The sequence below is a fragment of the Uloborus diversus genome, chromosome 1 (genome assembly GCF_026930045.1).
Source record: "Uloborus diversus isolate 005 chromosome 1, Udiv.v.3.1, whole genome shotgun sequence".
NCBI lineage: Eukaryota > Metazoa > Arthropoda > Arachnida > Araneae > Uloboridae > Uloborus > Uloborus diversus.
The window spans coordinates 255,348,746-255,367,448 of NC_072731.1; the positions used below are offsets into that span (position 1 = coordinate 255,348,746).

An 18,703-nucleotide genomic window follows, 5' to 3' on the forward strand; every position below is an offset into this window, starting at 1 on the left:
CTCTAAGGCGATAAATCATGACAACCAAAAGACTGGCGATGTATCGCCAAGTGTCCACTAAATTATAACACCACTTGAGTTTGCATCGAAATTCACAATGATTTCCCCCCCAAAAAGGGGCAAAAGATCCCTTTAGAAACACACAAATGCAACCAAAAGGGAAGGTGCACAACTAGACCCCACTAGAAATTTACGTACCAAATTTGAACTTTCTAGGAGAGACCGTTCTTGAGTTATGAGACGCACACACGCATATACGAACTTACATACGTACATACAGACTTCACGAGAAAACTCGTTGTAATTAACTCGGGAAACGTCAAAATGGATATTTCGGGCGTCTATACGTTCTTAGGTACATATGTACATGTGGTTGGATAGAAAAAAAACTCAACATTCATTTGGGGGTGAGCAAAATGGAAATTATGGCCAATTTTTGAGTGAAATTGTTTTTGCGAATACAATACCTCCTTTTTGGTAAAAGGAAGTAAAAAGGGAAGATTAGGCTACGAAAATGTAAAATCAATAATTAATGCATAAGAAAATAAGGGCGTTTTACAGAATCAGGCAACTGTGACCTTAAAATAAATGGATATAAAGTGGAAAAAAAAAAGCAACATTGAAAAAAAAAGGAAAAAAAATCAGCTGCACAAGATGTCAATAATTTGAGACACTTGCAAATACAGCATAAAAACATTTAGAATAGTGTTAGCACAGAAAAATTGACGTTTGATGAAGAAGGAAAATGAACAACAATTGTACTTCCAACCTTCTTTCGTCGGGAAGCAGACAACTGCTCAATAAAGCAATTTTCTATAAATATCCAAGTCAATAAAGATGTTACAAAAACAACTTATATATGAAGATCAATAAAAAGCTTACCAAACTGGATTGAATGGATCTGTATACTTCCCAAAAATATTTAGCAAATTCTTCTTTACTTAAAGGCTGTCCATTTATTCTTATTCTCTCATTCACAGAAATCAGATGAGGAGAACTATTGAAGAAGAAAACAAAATCCTGAGTATTAAATATTTATTATTAAATTTCATAATAAATAAGAAAATATTGTGTTTTAATAAAAATATAAACAATTATTTTTTTTTAATATAACTTTCAACTATGCTTTAAAAAATTGTTTTGTAAATTCATATTAGTTCTGAATTCATAAAACTCTCTCTTTTACATATTTTTTTCTGCAACAACGGGATGAAGAGGACCAAAATAAAACATTTAAAGGAGAATCTTGATTGAAAGGAAGAGTTGGGGCATAGGAAAAAATAGAAAATAGTACAGAGAACTTTTACAAAACATCTGGCACACATTTAAAGATAATATACACTACTGGCCATTAAAATTGCTACACCAAGAAGGCGACATGGTACAGACATGAAATTTAAACGACAGGAAGAAGATGATAGGATATGCAAATGATTAGCTTTTCAGCGCATTAAAAAACCGCAGGCGCCCGCAACGACACCTACAATGTGTTTAAATGGGGAAATTATACAGCCAATTTCTCACGTGCGAATTCAGTTTGAACGTTGTTGCGTGGTGGGAAATTGTTGTGATGCCTAGTTGTAAGAAGGAAAAATGCGTACTAGCACGTTTCTGCCTTTGATACAGGTCAAAATGTAGCCTACCGGGATTGCGGTTTATCCTACCGCAGTCTTGCTGCTCGCCGTCAGTAGAGATCCAATGACAGTTAGCAGAATATGGATTCGATGAGTTCAGGATGATGGTAATACAGATCGCCGTGCTGGTTCTCAACGGCCAGTAATCACTAGCAGCCGAGAGGACAGGCATGTTATCCGCATTGCCTTAATGGATCGTACAGACATGTCACGAGCCTTGAGTCAAGAAATGGGGTCATTTGCGAGACAACAAGTGTCTGCACGAACAGTTCGGCGACGTTTACAGCAGCATGGACTGTCAGCTCGGAGACCATGACTGCGGCTACCATTGACGCTGCATCACATACAGGAACGCCTTCGATGGTGAGATCAGCGACGAACCTGTGTGTACTAATGGCGAGGCGTCATTTTTTCTGATGAATATAGGTTCTGTTTACAACATCATGATGATCGCATTCGTGTTTGGCGACATCGTGGTCAACGCACACTGGCAGTGTGCATTCGCCATCGTCATACTGGCCCATCCCCTGGCGTGATGGTATGGGGTGCCATTGGATACACATCTCAGTCACCTCCTGTTCGCATTGACGGCAATATGAACAGTCGGCGTTACATTTCTAATGTGTATCGACCCGTGGCACTACCCTTTATTCGAGCCTTGCAAAACTTTATATTTCAGCAGGATAATGCACGAACGCATCTGGCCGGGATTGTGCAGAGTTTCCTTGATACGGAAAATGTTCGACTGATACCCTGGCCAGCACGTTCTCCAGATCTCTCACCAATGGAAAACGTTTGGTCAATGGTCGCTGAACAACTGGCTCGTCAGCTAACGCCAGCCACTACGGTCGATGAACTGTGGCATCGTTTTGAAGCTGCATGGGTGTATGTACCTGTACATGCCATCCAATCTCTGTATGACTCAATGCTCAGGCGTATAAGCGCTGTTATTGCTGCCAGAGGTGGTAATTCTGAGTACTAAATTCTCGGGATCTATTCACCCAAATTTCTAGAAAATTTAATCTTTTGTTATTTTTAACATTATATTTTTGTCCAATAAATATCATTTTGTTATCTGCATTTCTTCCTGGTGTAGCAATTTTAATGGCCAGTAGTGTATTTTACACACTTAGTATTTTGTTCATATGTTTTTTCCTCTAAAAAGAAAACATTTTGTGGTGAGTTACAAATGCAAAAAAAAAATGTATAACACAAAAAATATTAAAACTTAAAAAAAGAAAAATCAGCTATTAAAATTTTACTTTTAAAACTTGACACCCTCTACCCATCTTACAAATGCTCCAAGGTATTTGTAATGCAAATGAAGTTATATCAAAAATTGTTCAAATATTTTGATTCACAGGAAAGATATGGTAAAAGTTTTTAAAAAATAAAAAAATAATTAAAAAAAAAGACAAGGACTGGTGTGGAAAAGTCTAGATTTTAAAATAAATTAAACTATATATTGTTAATGAACAAAGAAGCACAAAATTTCATTTCATAGTGTAAGACAAATACTATTTAAGGATCAATGGTTTGCAAACTAGTTATAATGTTAACATAGTTTTTCCGTCTGCAAACAAAAGTAGTGCTTGGGTTTATCAATAGATCTATTTTAAACAAATCTAAGAAAGTTCTTCTGCCTTTATATAAGAGTTTAGTAAGATCTCATTTGGGGTATGCAATTCAGTTTTGGTCGCCTTATCTGAAGAAAGATATTTCTGTATTGGAAAGGGTATAAAGAAGAGTGACTAGTAAAGGGACTTTCAGATTTAGATTATGATACCAGACAAATTAGGCTTAATAAATATAGCCTGGAGCAAAGGAGGATCAGAGAGAACATGATTCAGTTGTTTAAATGAATCAAAATAAATGATGTTAATGGATTAAATTTTTGCACCGAAAGCAGGATGAGGGGGTCATTGTTTCAAGCTATTCAAATCTCAGGTTAACCTGGAAATAAGGAAAAACTACTACTTTAGCAGGGTCGTGGGCACTTGGAATAGCTTACCGGAAGAGGTGGTAATGAGCAAGGGGGTGGATAGCTTTAAGAGGATCATTGATCTTCATTGAGGACTAATTAATTGACTAGGAACAGCCTACCTGGGCCCAGAGCCTGTTGCTGGTTGTCATATTTGTATTTGTAAAATAAATTTATCTATCATACATAAATGTAACACATAATATGAAACAAATGGAAATGGAATGTCATATAAAGAAGAGTAAATAATAAATTTTGAGCAAAGATTTTTTATTTTGTGTGATCACAAATCAACCACTAATTAGGACAGATACATAAGAATAAAAATACCTGTAAAAGCCAGTTTTGTATCCATATGTCCTTATTATTGATTCCGTAAAGGCACATGTTGATCCTTTCCCTTTTGTGCCAGAAACGTGAATAATATTCAAAGCATCTAAATCCTCCAACTGAAATTATATCTACTGTTAATAAGATTGCATCTTAAATATGAGAATAAGAACAAGATTAGAAAATTCATTGGCAATTTTTTCAGTAATATATTACTCATTTACTCCTTATGTATCTCAAGATGGTTCAATGTAACGCACTTTCTTTGCAATGCTCAATAAAACTCAACAGTCTTCACAATGAAGTTTACTATTCAAGACTAGGGTTGTTTGATTTTGGCCGGGCTGAAAAACTTTTTTGGTTTAAACTGCTTAAAAAAAGCCGGCTTTTTTTTTAGAAAAATAATTTTTTGGGGTATTTTTGTAATTTAATCAAAATGGAAATTATCTTTATATCCTTAATGCAACTACTACTGTACTGAATCAGATTCCATGTTATAAGAATAAAAATTTGGTAGTTGTTAAATAGCGCTGTTCAGTGCAAAACAAAAACTTGCGTTATAACAAGAAATTAGTCTAGTTTAATGCAATTTAAAAGATTTTAAATAAATTTTAGTTGAATTCAAAATATCACAAGACACTGCTGTTTTCATACCAGTCATTTGATTCTAACTTTAAATAACAATGCACTTATGGGTTTTCTATTAATCACCAAAAACGATTCTTATTTTTTGAAGAAAAGTAAAAAACATTTTTAGAAAAAATAGTTTCCTATATAAGAATTAATATAAGAATATATAAAAAGACCAGCAAGACCATATTGGTGAATGAATTTAAATTCACTCAATTTCAGAAATGAAACAAAGGAGTAAAATGAGATTTTGAAGGAGTACTAATGGGCTTTTTTTAAAAACATATTCGGCACTCTTTTCTTCATCACAAAGTGTCACACTTCACCTTACTATACCTATTGTCACATATTGTCATATTTTTTATAAATATCCACTATAATATTAAAATCTGTTCGCGTCTGTCTGTCTGAAGATCTATCTTCTCGAGAACCACTGCGAATCGAGAGTCAAACAAGATACCGATCAATTCAAAATTTTCCAAAGAAAACAATAGGACCAATCTCATAATTGTACGACTTTAATTAGCGGAGATATTAATTAAAACGTTAATTAACATTACGTTATTCAGGAATATTTATTTCTTTCCTGTTGCCATTTTGAATCTGGGTGAGCAAATAAAATTCTAATAATTGTTTTAAAAAAGATTTTTTTGGCTGCTGTCCAAATCTTAAAACAACGTCTCCATTTAGAATTTTATTTTAAATTAGTTTAAAATTGGTTGCTCCTATTCGGACGTAGCCTTTATTTTATCGTCTGTCCTTCTATTTTTTACAGCTAACGTTCTTAACTCTTTTCAGTATATGAAAGTTGTTTCTTTAATTATGTTTATTTATTGTAGTGTAAGTTTATCATTGACCGGCCTCATATTTTGGTAAATTTAGGATGTGCGACTAATTATGTTTATTTTGCTGGACTTTTTTCCGTCACATGGGTGAGTTTTCGAATTGTAATAACTCTCTTTTTCCTTCTTGTTTTTACTTTTGAAATATACTTTATACCGTTAAAAGAACACGCTAAAACAAGATTGTTTGGATTTTTTAAGTGAAACAGAGTTGAACACAAAATGTTGTTTTTAAGGATTTTAACTAAAGCTTAGTTGGAATCTGATTACTTTTTTGGTATTAAATTAATGCTTATTGGTATTTATTAAGTCTTGTTGCTTTAGTTTCACGTATTCAACGAAACAGTATGTATCATTCTATGTAAAAAGCTGATTGTAAATGTACATAAATATTTCAGATATAGTCTATCAGGTGTAATTCAGTTTAGCACAGATTATAGTTGCATTGATTATAGTTGATTATAGTTGCATAATGCATATATTTTCATCGTTTGTGCAAATTGAAAATACTCATAACTTGTGTCATTGATAACTATGATTAACGTTAATGAGATTTTTGCCAAAAATATGCTCTACTAATGTTTTGCAAATCTTCCATTACACGGATTTATTTATTCCTTAACGCTTTGGAAACTGATGTCAGAGTAATACAAAAAAATCAACTGGACATCTCTTTATATTTTAGGTAGCCCGGGCAACGCCGGGCACGCAGCTAGTATTGTTATAAAAACTGTGTGAGGTCACTTATTATCCCCCTCTCTCTCCCCTTGTCACAATTGCATGAACCCGTCTCCCCCTCAAAGGCACAACATCACTTGTGGATGTGGATGACCCTTTTTTACTTTATCATAACTATGATTTACAAAACAATTGTTTTATTTTTTAACACAATCACTTAATATAGTACATCTATTTCTGTATTTTTATATCTTTAAATAATAATTAGACACACTGATTTTTACTGCTGAGAGTGTGGTGAAGGGAAAAGCAATAATCATAAAACTTGAAAAAAAAAAAATCAAACACCATCTAAGCATGTTTTATTTCACTTATAAACTGTATTAGTCATCTAATAATATTTTCACCTTCAACATTTACGACTTCTATGATCAATATGTAAATCACATCTTTATGAAAAAAATAAAAATACGAAATTACTACTTCAAAATTGTCCTTACACCTTTGCCCTTGTGTTAAGTTGTCGATCGAAATATTTTTAGTTAGTGTCATAGAGGAAAATCATGTAGTCTTGAACTAAAAAAGGAATTTCGAAGGAGTTAAAACTAAAACGAAGGAGTATGAAGGGCCTTTCAAAAAAATGTCATGAATGAAGGAGTTTTGAAGGAGCGTACGAACCCTGTTAGTACTTATCTGTTTATGTGAGAAATTCCAAAGTACATTGAAGAGTAGATCCTGCTGTCATCTATGTTGTCCTAAGAAAGCTAATTTATGTTTACAAAATATATAAGCTGAAATTTATGGTTTCCCAAAGTGCCCCACCCTCCCCTATAGCTCTTTAAAAATGTTACGTCTCTAACTTTGAAACCAGTTAAAGTTTCGGTACAGATGTGATATACCCCCCCCCCCCCCCCCCCCATTTGGCGACATCCGATTTTTTGCACAAAATTGAAATATTTTTCTCGCCAATGAGGCGATAAATTTTTAAGCATGGCATCCCTGGTGAAACTAACCTGTGGTTGGCAACGCGAAGGCAAACTTGTTCGAACATGTTTACTTGGGTTCTTTAGTTGGTTTTACGCAGGAGAGATACGTGTTTTGTGCAATATACCTTACAGGAATGCTTATTTTGTGTTAGTTTAGATTCAGTAGTTGTGTTTTGAAGTAAAAACATTAGAAAATGCCAGTTTCTTCAAACTTGAAGGTTAATTAAAAGTTAACTCCAACGTGGTGTGTATCTGTAACGCGCCATTGTCAGATGATGTTTTGTTTTGGACTAAGTGTGAGGATTTATACCATAAAAAGGTAAGTTCTTTATTTTAAAATTCACATAAAAATTCACTTCGGAAATTCTTTGTTTTTTACAAATCCTTGAGGGGTTCTTGTAGCTTTTAACTTTATTTTTACTGTATGTTAATTAATTTTACAAAAATAGTTCGGTTATTTTGTTCTAAAAGTTAATTCTTATCGATGCCACGAATTATTTAGACATTAACGTGCCTCTTTTAGGTACTGAATTTTATGTTAACAATTGAAAGTTCTTTCGGTTGTACTCTTAAAAATGCTGAATTTTATTAATAAATCTGCACAATAATGGTGCATATTTCACACTTAAAACTGTGTCATTATTGTACACTGAACGGAAGGAGCCACCCTTGGGTGTCTCCATGAAAATATACATAACTGTGACCATACTCCGACTGTAATGTATATTAACAGTCGGAGGGATAATTGGCGAGCCAGAGGTCTCATAGTACTTTCGTAATGAGACCGAGGCAGGGCCGGCGAGCCGAGGTCTCATTACGAAAGTACTATGAGACCGAGGGCTCGTATCCCGGAGAAATGATGAAAAAAAAATTAATGCATTCATTTCGACTTGTAATTAATACAATAATTTATTTCATTGTATTTTAATATGTTTACAAAAAACCCCGGCCCTGTACATTTCTGAAGCATATATTTGTGATGTTTTTTGTTGTGCTTTTATGTTGTTTTTATATATATTGTGTTCTGAAGTGCTTTGATCATGTTTTTTTATCTGGTTTTTTCTGTTGGCGCTAAAAAAGCATCGCTAAGAACGATGTATGACATATGTCGTCATACATCGTTTTCTTGGCGACGCTTTCTTGGCGCCAACAGGAAAAAGTCACCAAGGGTGGGGTATATCACATCAGTTCCAAAGTTTCTCTATAAGCAGCAAGTTCCTCTATAAAAACAAACATGACATTTAATTTTTAATATGGTCCAGGGTCAATATATAACTGCAACATGTTTTTAAACATAAAGTGTATAGCATAATACTAAAATGAAGAACATAACTGACAGAATAACATATAGGAATACTTTAAGTTCTGAATGAGTTTAACGCTGAAATGAAACATTTATATTGGTAACTACACTTTAAAAAACTTACGTGTATTCCTAAAGCTGTTAAATGTTTCTTAGTATTTATTATATGCAAATGAGCATTGGTATTTCTTTCTTCTCTAGCCTTTTTTAAAACCACAGCATTGCTTTGCAATCCATTTAAAGCATAGACAGCTTCCTAAATGAAATGAAATAAGAATATTTTAACAAATCATAATTTTAAAAGTACATTAATCAGAAGCTGTCGAAAAAAAATAAATAAAAGTATTACAAATGCATAAATAAACTGTCTTACATTGAAATTAATTCAAAATAAGTTCAATCATATTGGTTTGCATAACATTTATTATTGAAATCAAAAAGATCCATATAAATTAGTTAGATTATCGTACAGCATTTTTTAAAATTGCAGTTTGAACATAGGAGATTTATGTTTCAAAATCACTTAAGGAATAGGACAACTAAAGTTCAGTGCTGTATGGCACTATCTAATCCAAGACATATAGTTAATCGATACAGTTGAACTTGATTATAACAAGCAGAAAGAAACTGTGATATATGCTCGTTGTATCCTTTTTGTGCACTTGAAAAAAAATCGACACTTGCACTTCTGACTTAGGATATCCTTAGGATTGTCGTGTATTCTATTCTGAAAATTTTTAGATACACTTGGGGTTTCGGGGGGGGGGGGGGGGGAAGGGGGGGCCTTCCCCCTATGTGGATCCATGCCTGCTTTGAAGGTGATTCAGTTTCAAATTCTTCACATTATCATTACTTTCATAATTTTTCTCATCTGCATTTGCTTGAATTGAAACTACAATATATTTAAGAGTAATAACATATTGGCAACAGTAAATATTTAATTTTCAAATGCTTACTCTCCATATTAAAAAAAAAAAAAAGCACTGTCATCATTTTTTCTCAAGATGTATCACTAACTTTCAGTTGACTTTGGAGGGTCAAAGAGAATTTCTCAAACAGAACAGAAGAAAGGATAAGCTGAACTGGAAGTCATGTCAATAGAAATTGAAGGAATCACAAAAATATTGTTCGCTTTAAGTGGTGTTTACTCGTTAAAAGTGGGTTACGCTCCCATAAACTTAACATTGCACCACAACCAAATCTTCCTGATTTCCTAACTAAAATCCTGGTTCTTATTAAATCAGGACTCGTTATAAGGTAGTTTAACAGTATCACATATGAATTTAAAAAGTATTAATGCTGCACCCGTTAAAGAAAACCATAATAATTTCAATAGTGCAGTAGAGCGGTAGGGCTTGACTGATGGCAATTTTTAGTTGATGCCGATTGTTCAAAGTCGGCCGATGGTTGATTATTTTTTGTTTCAAATGACCGATGGCTGATGGAAACTTTAATAAAGATGGCAGAAATATAAATTTCAAACATTTTTTTAAGTATTCAGTAGCACGTAGAAACTGATAGCAAGTCATGTTTAAAACCAATGAACGGATAAATGATTATGATGGGTAAATAGGAGCTTTCTGACATATTTATATATCTCTCTCTCACTGGAAAGTACAGAAAATCACATGGGCCGTAGGAAGATGTTTCGAACAGAAGAAACCATAGAAGAGAAAGAGAGGGGTATTTAAAGAATAATGGAAACCCACACTAGTACACTAGTCAGGGTTGGCCGAATTGGACCCAATTGGGTTGGACCCAATGGGTTTTTTTGAAAAAACCCATTTAAAAAAACCCATTATTTAGCCCACTGTTGGGTTTTTTTAAATTTTCTGAGAAGTTTTTAAAAAAATTAATTAATTTAAATACTTTTACAATTTAAACTTCTTTTTTATTTGTTCTTCACCACAGATAATAAACCAAAAAAGTGAACTTTAAACTTTAATAGTATTTCTTAATTCTTAACGGCATTAAAAAAATACTTCAAAGATTTTAAATAAATGTATTTAACTTTTTTCTTTAACTGGTCAATAAATAACTCAAATTACCTTGACCAAGTCCTGTCACGTCTGATTTTCTCAATATTTGTAGATTGTACAGAGGAAACTAATCCAATTAAAAGGCTTTCATGTGAATTATTTTCTGCTAATCAACACGTCACAAATCTCGAATAAACACAAGGTATATTTTTTAGAAATAACCAGATTTTTAGAACGGTCGACAGAAAACAGAACAGGCACAGTATTTTCATTATCTTACGAAAAAGTTTAATATTTCTTACTCTGTACACAGAAATAGAAAAACAGGCAACATAAAATTCAAAGAAATGTCTTGATTAAGCTGGAATTCAGTAAAAAGGGATTTAAACTACTTAAGGTTCTATAGTAGTTTTGCATAACAAAATGAAATATAATCAAGTAAAATGCAAAAAAAAAAAAAAGAAAGAAAAAAATGTAGTAATTAAAAACGAAAAATAGATTTTATCACTCAAGAAGTAACTTTGCCTTAACTGTTGGTAATAATGAAAATTAAAAAAAAATATGAAACTTCACCATTCTTGGGTTTTTTCGTCTTTTATATTTTTCTTCAGAAAACGCTGAATTTTAACCAGTTTTCCAGCTTTTTTTACCCGCAGACAATTTTTGCACTTTGTCCATATACTTACCCTACAATATGCTACAAGTACCCCACATTTTCCCAAAAAAAAAGGACAAAAAAACCCACATTTCTTTTAAAAAACCCAACTTTAGTTGGGTTTTTTTTTGGGTTTTATTTAAAAAAACCCAAAAAACCCTGGGTCCATGGGCTTTTTTAAAAAAACCCGGATTTTTGCCAACTCTGACACTAGTAGTTTAATATTCAAAGGTAAAATTTAGAAGCTTATTTCTTAGCTTTCATTATGGGTAGAGACGTACCGAGTACTCGGTAACTACTCGGTACTCGGCCAAATTCTGATCAGATACTCGGTCAATACCGAGTAGTTGCAAAAAATTGAATATTGTCCAAGGCAGATACTAAAATTTATAGAAGAGCAAGCATTATATTCTGCAATCATTTACAATTAAAATTTATAAGTCAAATTTAAATTTTGAGAATAATGAAGTTTGCAATGCTTGAATGGAATAAATCTTTATTTTAATGTCCCCAAAGTTAATAAAACTTATTTATTAAAAATTATGCAAAAAAGGAAAGTATAGAAAAAATGGAATTTTTATATTAACTAGTATGTTGTGGCAATCACGAAACTTTCTTCTATATCTTTCTTATAATTCTGATCCCTCCCCATGCCTAACGAGGAAGCAATATTCCCAACGAAAACAAAATTACACATGCCAAAACTTGATGACCATCCCAATTCCTGATTTATCTCAAAAGCAAAGCAAAGAATGAAAATTGAAAATTATTTTCAAAGGCCTTGCTGAAAATAATTACAAACATTTATCTGTTAACAGACACAAGATGGCAACAGTTAAAAATTTTAAATCATTGAGATAATATTTCGGATCATTTCCATGCAATTAAAAGCACGAGCTGAACGCAGACGACAGTCTGTTACGATTTATCTTTCTTATTGTTGCAATTAAAAAGCTATTTTTATTCACACAAATTAAAAAAAATCAGCCCCCCCCCCCCTGGAGCGATTGGCGCCAAAATTAAACCAACGCCTGTTTACATATGGATTCATAATTATTCCAAATTTCATCCAGAACGTAGCATTACTTCTTGAGATATGGCACTCACAATGGAAAAAAAAGAATGTTCGATTGCGCCACCCCCTTTTTAGCTGTTGACACCAAAATAGAATCATTTCTTATACCCTCTAAGGGCTACTTGTCGATAAATTTTTGTTTGATTATGTTCATTATTTATTGAGATACAGCAATCACAATTGACGGCAAAAAACGTTCTATAGCTCAACCCCCGTTTGAGCTATTGACAACAAAATTGAATCAGGATCTGTACCTGTTAGGGACAACATACGGACCAAATTTTGTCCGATTCCGCCAGTTACTTCCTGGGGAATAGCAATCGAGCAAAACTCAAAAAACATCCCATTGCTCCACCCCCCTTGGAGAAATTCGCGCCAAAAACCAACGGGCACAAGTTCACATAAGGGCACATATGTGTACCAAATTTCGTTCGATTTCATGCGGTAGTTTTTGCTGTAGAGCGGCCACAAAAAACTGGTCACACACAGACGTGACACACACACACACACATACACACACACAGACATTTTCCAAAAATAGTCGAAATGGACTCAGCACACCTCAAAACTTTCAAATCCGTCAAAATTCGAAATTCGAAAATTTGCACGAATCCAATACTTTCTTCTATATATTAGATATAGAAGAAAGTAAAAATGGATTTTTGCTACAAACAAAAATTAGTTATAAAAAATATAAAAATACCTTTGCTTAAAAAATGAAAGGAAATAAAACAACGTTAAAAGCACAGTGCAGGAACACTGCAGACTAGTGTTTTGGCACTACAAGAAATTCTTTTTTCAATGCAGAAAACGGGAGCTCGTGAATTTAAAGGCATCCGACAAAAGTCGGATTTTTTTTTTTTTTTTTTTTAATGTCTTTACATTCTTTAGCTCACATGTTATGCACTGAAAAAGACGTTCCTTGTAATTGGGGGGGGGGGGGCGGCAGAAACACGTGTCTGCAGTGTTCCTGCACATTTGTTGTATTAAAATTATTCATGTTTGGCGGACTAAAACTACAATTGATTGGTATAAATCTGTTTTAATTCCAACTTGATTGATCATACCTTTTATTTATTTATTTTAATTTGAAAAGTAATCTTTTTGTAAAATTTTTTACACAAACAAAACTTTATATAATGCGCAATTAAATTTCAGCATGAATTTAGTTTTAAAAACTATTATATGGACAAGGAGGGTCTATACTACTATTCCAATAAGTTCAAAATTCATCACATGTGTGTCGGTGGTTCTTCTTAAAACATAATTGGTACTTGGTAACTTGGCCGAGTAGTGAAAGGTGAGTTCTCGGTACTCGGCCAGAGTGCTACTCGGTACGTCTCTAATTATGGGATCACATTTGCTCATGTACAAGAGCCACGACTGTCATAACATTCTTACTCAAACAATGCTCCGAGACCATAAAAATTATGCAAAGAATTAAAAGTAGAAAAAGACAAGCACTGGCTCACTCCATTAGAATTTAAAGAACTAAATTTGATTTTAATACAGGCAAAATTATCCCTTTATGTTTGTTTTAGGAAGCTTTCAACCAATTTTTAACAAATCTGCCTAATGAAATTAAAATAATTCAGCTTTTCCTTGTTTTTCTTTTTGGCATGTTATTACACTTTATTTTGATTGCATTAATGAAATTAATCCTAACATTCAAACCTGCAAGTTGTTTTAAATAAAGAATACAACAAACCTTTTCAGAAAAACCATATGCAAAAATCATTCAAACTTAACCCGTAACATGGGAGGTGAAAAAGTAGGACGTAACAGGGAGACTACAGGTCTAAGAGACTGCTCTGCTTAAAAATTTCTTAAAAACCATGTAATTGAGATACATTCCTGTAATTTACCTCAGATGTTCTTTGAACTTTTATTAGCACAGGGAAAAATATTTTTGAATTTTAAACTGAAATATACCTTTTCCAAGGACATTTTGCTACAGTCTTGTTTTTTCAAAAAAAAATCACATGCTGCAGTAAATAACGTACTACTCACAATAAGAATGAATCCGTTATTTATTAATTATTTAGTTTTAGCTATTAAATACGTAAAGAACATTTTAATGCCGGAAAATTGATTAAATCACCTTACTGGAAGATTTTGACAGCACATAAACTATTAGTATATCGCGTCATATTTCCAGAAATGATTAAGCTCTCATTGTTCCTTTAAAATTCACTGTGTACCTTTAAAGAACTTATTAAACAAATAGCAACCTTATTTCGAACAGAAGAGATACATCTTCTGCATAATGTGGATCGAATAAATAAATCCACATTCGAGGTACAAACGTTAAAAGCAGTGTCTACTAGTACCAAAAATTGTACCACTGAAGGGGAGATGAGGTCTCGCAGACCGCTCCTAAAGAATGCACTAAAATTTTAACCAGATGACCTGCCAAAAGCCACTGATAAGCAAAGAGGGTGTTCAAGGTCACAAAGCAAAAAGCTATTGGAAAAAACCATTCAATCAGACTAAAAATTGAGTAGGGATGGTGGGAGAAACTTTTGAGCAGTCTGTGACACCTCATCTACCCTGTTAAGGGTTAATACAGATGGGCATAATGCTATTAAACATGGCGGAAATATTTCAAAATTAATAATAATTATTTTTTATTTTTTTGAGTATTTTTATTTTGGTAACCCTATTCAAATAGATAATTACTGAATTTGTTAACAAAGGATAAAAACCTTCCTTGCGGAAGTATTGGTGCTAAAAATTTAACCCCCAATGAATTAATAACACAAATTTCCCATTAATTGAAATCTTCCCAAAATTTGGGGAAAAAACAAATCTTGTCTGTTTGTTTTAGTTTCAATTATCATCCTTAATTCAGTCAGCTCACACAGTCAACAAAGCAACATATTCACTAACAGTCTTTTTAAAAATCCTCAAATTCTATGTTCAAAATTTAATATTCATGTTTTTATTATTATCAACTTTCTATAAAGTTTCCACCAGAACAAACAATATAACTGATTTTCAGTAAAACAAAGGAGGTTGCGCTAGAAGTGTCATAGTAAATGTCTAATTAACTTCCCTTTTCCTCTAATAGATACATCCTACATTTGTAATACAAAGTTTCTAATTAAATTACATTTCACGAGACATGGAAAAACGTGAGACAAACACAAAAGGTTCTTTATAAAATTAACATCGCCATGTTTGCTGTTCCCCCATACACACTATTTGGAATCTTTTCCCCAACTTATTCAAACGTATGCAAGCGTTATAAAAAATATTCTGCGATTAATTCGAATTTTCCATACCTCATATGATGAATGAGAACCCAAGTTTGGATTACTGGACATTTTACAAAAGCGCGTAACGCCTATCAAAAAACTGCTGCGACGCTTCAATATTTTTTCTAAAGCGGAAAAGGCTGAATGAAGCATGTCCTTGAAACTGTAAACAGACCACGTGACAAAACAATTTTATCAGTTAAAATTTTAGATAGTGAAAGTTCGATTCATTATAAATTGAGTTTTATCTTATGCATGTCGTATTGATTTCAAGGATGGTATGGAATGTATCTTTCACTATGATTTTTATGACACATCATTCATTTCGCTTTAATCAAACAAAATTAAAACCTTTCTGCGATCGCGCTCATTTTTTTGTTGACATCTATGTTAGTTACAGTCACAGTGGAAACAGACGGTTGATACAGAAGCGAAGGGGGAATATGACAAATTTCGACTCAAAGTTTCTCCTCTTCAAACCAGTTAGAAGTTTTCGGAGGAAACGTCAGTGCAGTAGACCCTTTTCTACGCGGGTTTATTTTACGCAGTTTCGATTATACGCGGTTTAAGAATCAGCACCTTTATTTTATTTTACGCGGATTAGTTTCGGTTTTACCACTGGAATGGTGTGCCACTGGAGGCATTTTATGCGATTAGTTCTAGAGCTCTTTTCAGAAGTAAAGTTATTAAACTCACACAGTTCAGAACTCCCTGGAAGAAGAGCTTTTAGGAGTGGACAAAGGAGGACGAAGATAAAAGCAACGAAGATACCAACTTTGATGACACAGAACCAAAAACGTTAACATTGAAAATTTTGAGCCATTTCTTAACAATAGAAATGGTCTTTCTGATTTATTAGTGAAAGAAGATTCTATCATGGAAATGATCATGGATGCGTTAATGCTCTGCAAAGAACTACAGAGAAAAATTCTTGACTGCCAAAGGACTATTCTAACAAGCTCTTTTCCATAAACACTAAATTAATTTGTGTTTTCTTTATACATGTAGTGCATAGAAATCGATATGAGTACACATTAAACTTATTATACAATTATTCATCACTAGAATGAAGTATTTTTTTAAATCTACGGTACCTAACCCCTATTTCAACACTACTACTCTGTCTTAATTTACACGGTTTTGATTTACGTAACGCATTGAGGAACGTAACCCCCGCGTAAAACGAGAGTCTACTGTACTTGAAATATCTTTTATCAAAAAAGCATGTGTCTGAAAAAACAAAACAAATTTGCCAAAATACCCTCCTAAAACATTTACAATGTTGTTTAAGCCCGTGCTTAATTCGTTCCTTGCAGCTTTGAAGCCCGTGTGTACTGGGCTTAATTTCTATAGCAAAAGAAGTGTCGTCGAGTCTACAATCGAGTTCCTTTCATATCTCTCTTTCATACCTCTAGTCTACAGCAGGTTTTCTCAATCTTTTTCGACTTAAAGGCCATTCATTTATTTCGTAAGGATGATTTTGACAATTTTTGACCCCCCCCCCCCCCCATCATGTAAGGGAGTTTTTCAACCAGTCCCCCCAGGTAAGATTCCATTTTGTTTTCCAAAATAATAAATAACGAATATTACATCACTGGAGTCGTTATTAAATTCACTTTTTATTATTTATTTATTTATTTATTTGTTTTTATTTTTATTTATTTATTTATTATTATTATTATTATTATTATTATTATTATTGAACCTTTTTGTGCAAAGAAATATTTACTAAATAGAATCTAAACTGAAAGTTTTTTTTTTCGACAAATATTTTTTGTATGTAGTGCGATACTAATTAAAAATAAAACATGCCATACACAGTGCAATTCTTTTATTATATTTTACACTATTCATTCTTTGAAAAACAAATAAAAAACAGCCCACCCATCCTAATACGTTTTTGACCTTCCAGTTGCAAATAAAATATGATCCTTGCCAAACAACTTGACCGCGTGATTTCTAATATAAATATCGACTTGAAAAATATTGCGTAAGAATAGGTCTACCCCCCTCCCCCCACAGGTAAGGGTATGTAGAGATTTTTCAATCGGATACTTTTTTCTCGGGATACATACGTAATTAATGAATGGCCCCTTATAGCTTGTGGCTCCCTTTTAAGCACTAAACACCGTGACCCTCCTCAAGTACGGTATAAATGTTTCACAAGTATATGTGTGTAGTTATAATTCACTTTTTTTCCCCGAGTTTGTTTTATTTGCTATGTATAGGAAATCCATACTGGCAGTTGTTCTTCTAACTATCAAAAAAGCAGATCACATGTTACACCAGAACTATAATTACAGAAAGGGTTAATGACTACAGCATAAAAGTCGGAACTGATTGAGAGTTTCAGCGATTTGCTGAACAGTGTTAGAACATAATAGTAGATAACAGCATAGTAAAATTACTTTTACTCTAAGAGCAGAGTTGAAAGTGAAAGTTAAAAACACATTAAAATGCGATTTCTAAATCATTCAGTTGAGAATAAAAAATTACTTACGATTGCTAAAACAAAATTACTTTTTTCACAAGATGTTCATCCAAAAGTAAACGAGCTTACTTTCCCGCATACTAATATGAATTTTGTAACATTTTTTTATCTCTTTCTCTCTCTCTCTCTCTCTCTTATTTGCTCTGATTCTAAATTCGTTCAAATATGCTTTTTAACTATTAAAACGGCTATCGAAAACAAAAAGTTAAATTCTTTTAAATTGAAAAAAAGAATCAGCTGCAATGAAAATGAAGCCAAATTCCTTATCACAAAATTATAGGCGTTATTTTTCAGCAACTTCAAAATATTAAGGTTTTAAAAAGCAAATATTTTAATTAGAACTCTTTTTTCTAATATTGAGTGTACAAGCGTAGGAGAAATAAAATGCAAAGCTGTATTACAAAAAATCCTTTCAGCATATAAACTTAAAAACTGAATATGAAAAATATATAAAGGTAAACTAGAAAATAGCCCTTCAAGGTATGACGGGTGAAAATTGCTTCTACATTTGAGCGATGCAATTGCCTGTTTGGTGATACTTTGATAGTTGAAATGTTAACCCTAAATTCAGTGGATGAACCCCAAACTCCAGTAGATAGCGTCAACACTGTTCACCACTTTTTCATTTCTTCATTCTCCTTAAATTAATCTTACCACTAAAACAGTTAAGTTACCGGATCCAGTTCAGCCTTGTCAAAACAAAGCATTCCCCTGCATGTCAAACTTTGCCAAGAAATATTATTAAACTAGTTGCTTCGCCCAGATTTGCACGGTCCACCTCGAAAATAAAAGTTACGTCAAGTATTTTGGCGTGCTAATAATCGATCGAGCTTGGGTCGCTGGAGACATTCTATGCGATTGG

At 33.0% G+C, this 18,703-nt stretch overlaps 1 protein-coding gene across 1 annotated transcript in view; it reads right to left on the reverse strand.

Moving 5' to 3' along the window:
* Nucleotides 1–15,478, reverse strand: part of LOC129220224 (folylpolyglutamate synthase, mitochondrial-like) — a 48,777-nt gene extending 33,299 nt beyond the window's left edge. Inside the window, exons 1-4 of the mRNA XM_054854592.1 lie at nt 15,378–15,478; nt 8,509–8,640; nt 3,946–4,064; nt 883–997 (exon numbers count right to left, since the gene is read on the reverse strand). Coding sequence (XP_054710567.1) covers nt 883–997; nt 3,946–4,064; nt 8,509–8,640; nt 15,378–15,419 — 408 coding nt within the window. The 5' untranslated portion in view covers nt 15,420–15,478. The remainder of the gene's footprint in view (nt 1–882; nt 998–3,945; nt 4,065–8,508; nt 8,641–15,377) is intronic.
* Between the last annotated feature and the right edge of the window lie 3,225 nt (nt 15,479–18,703).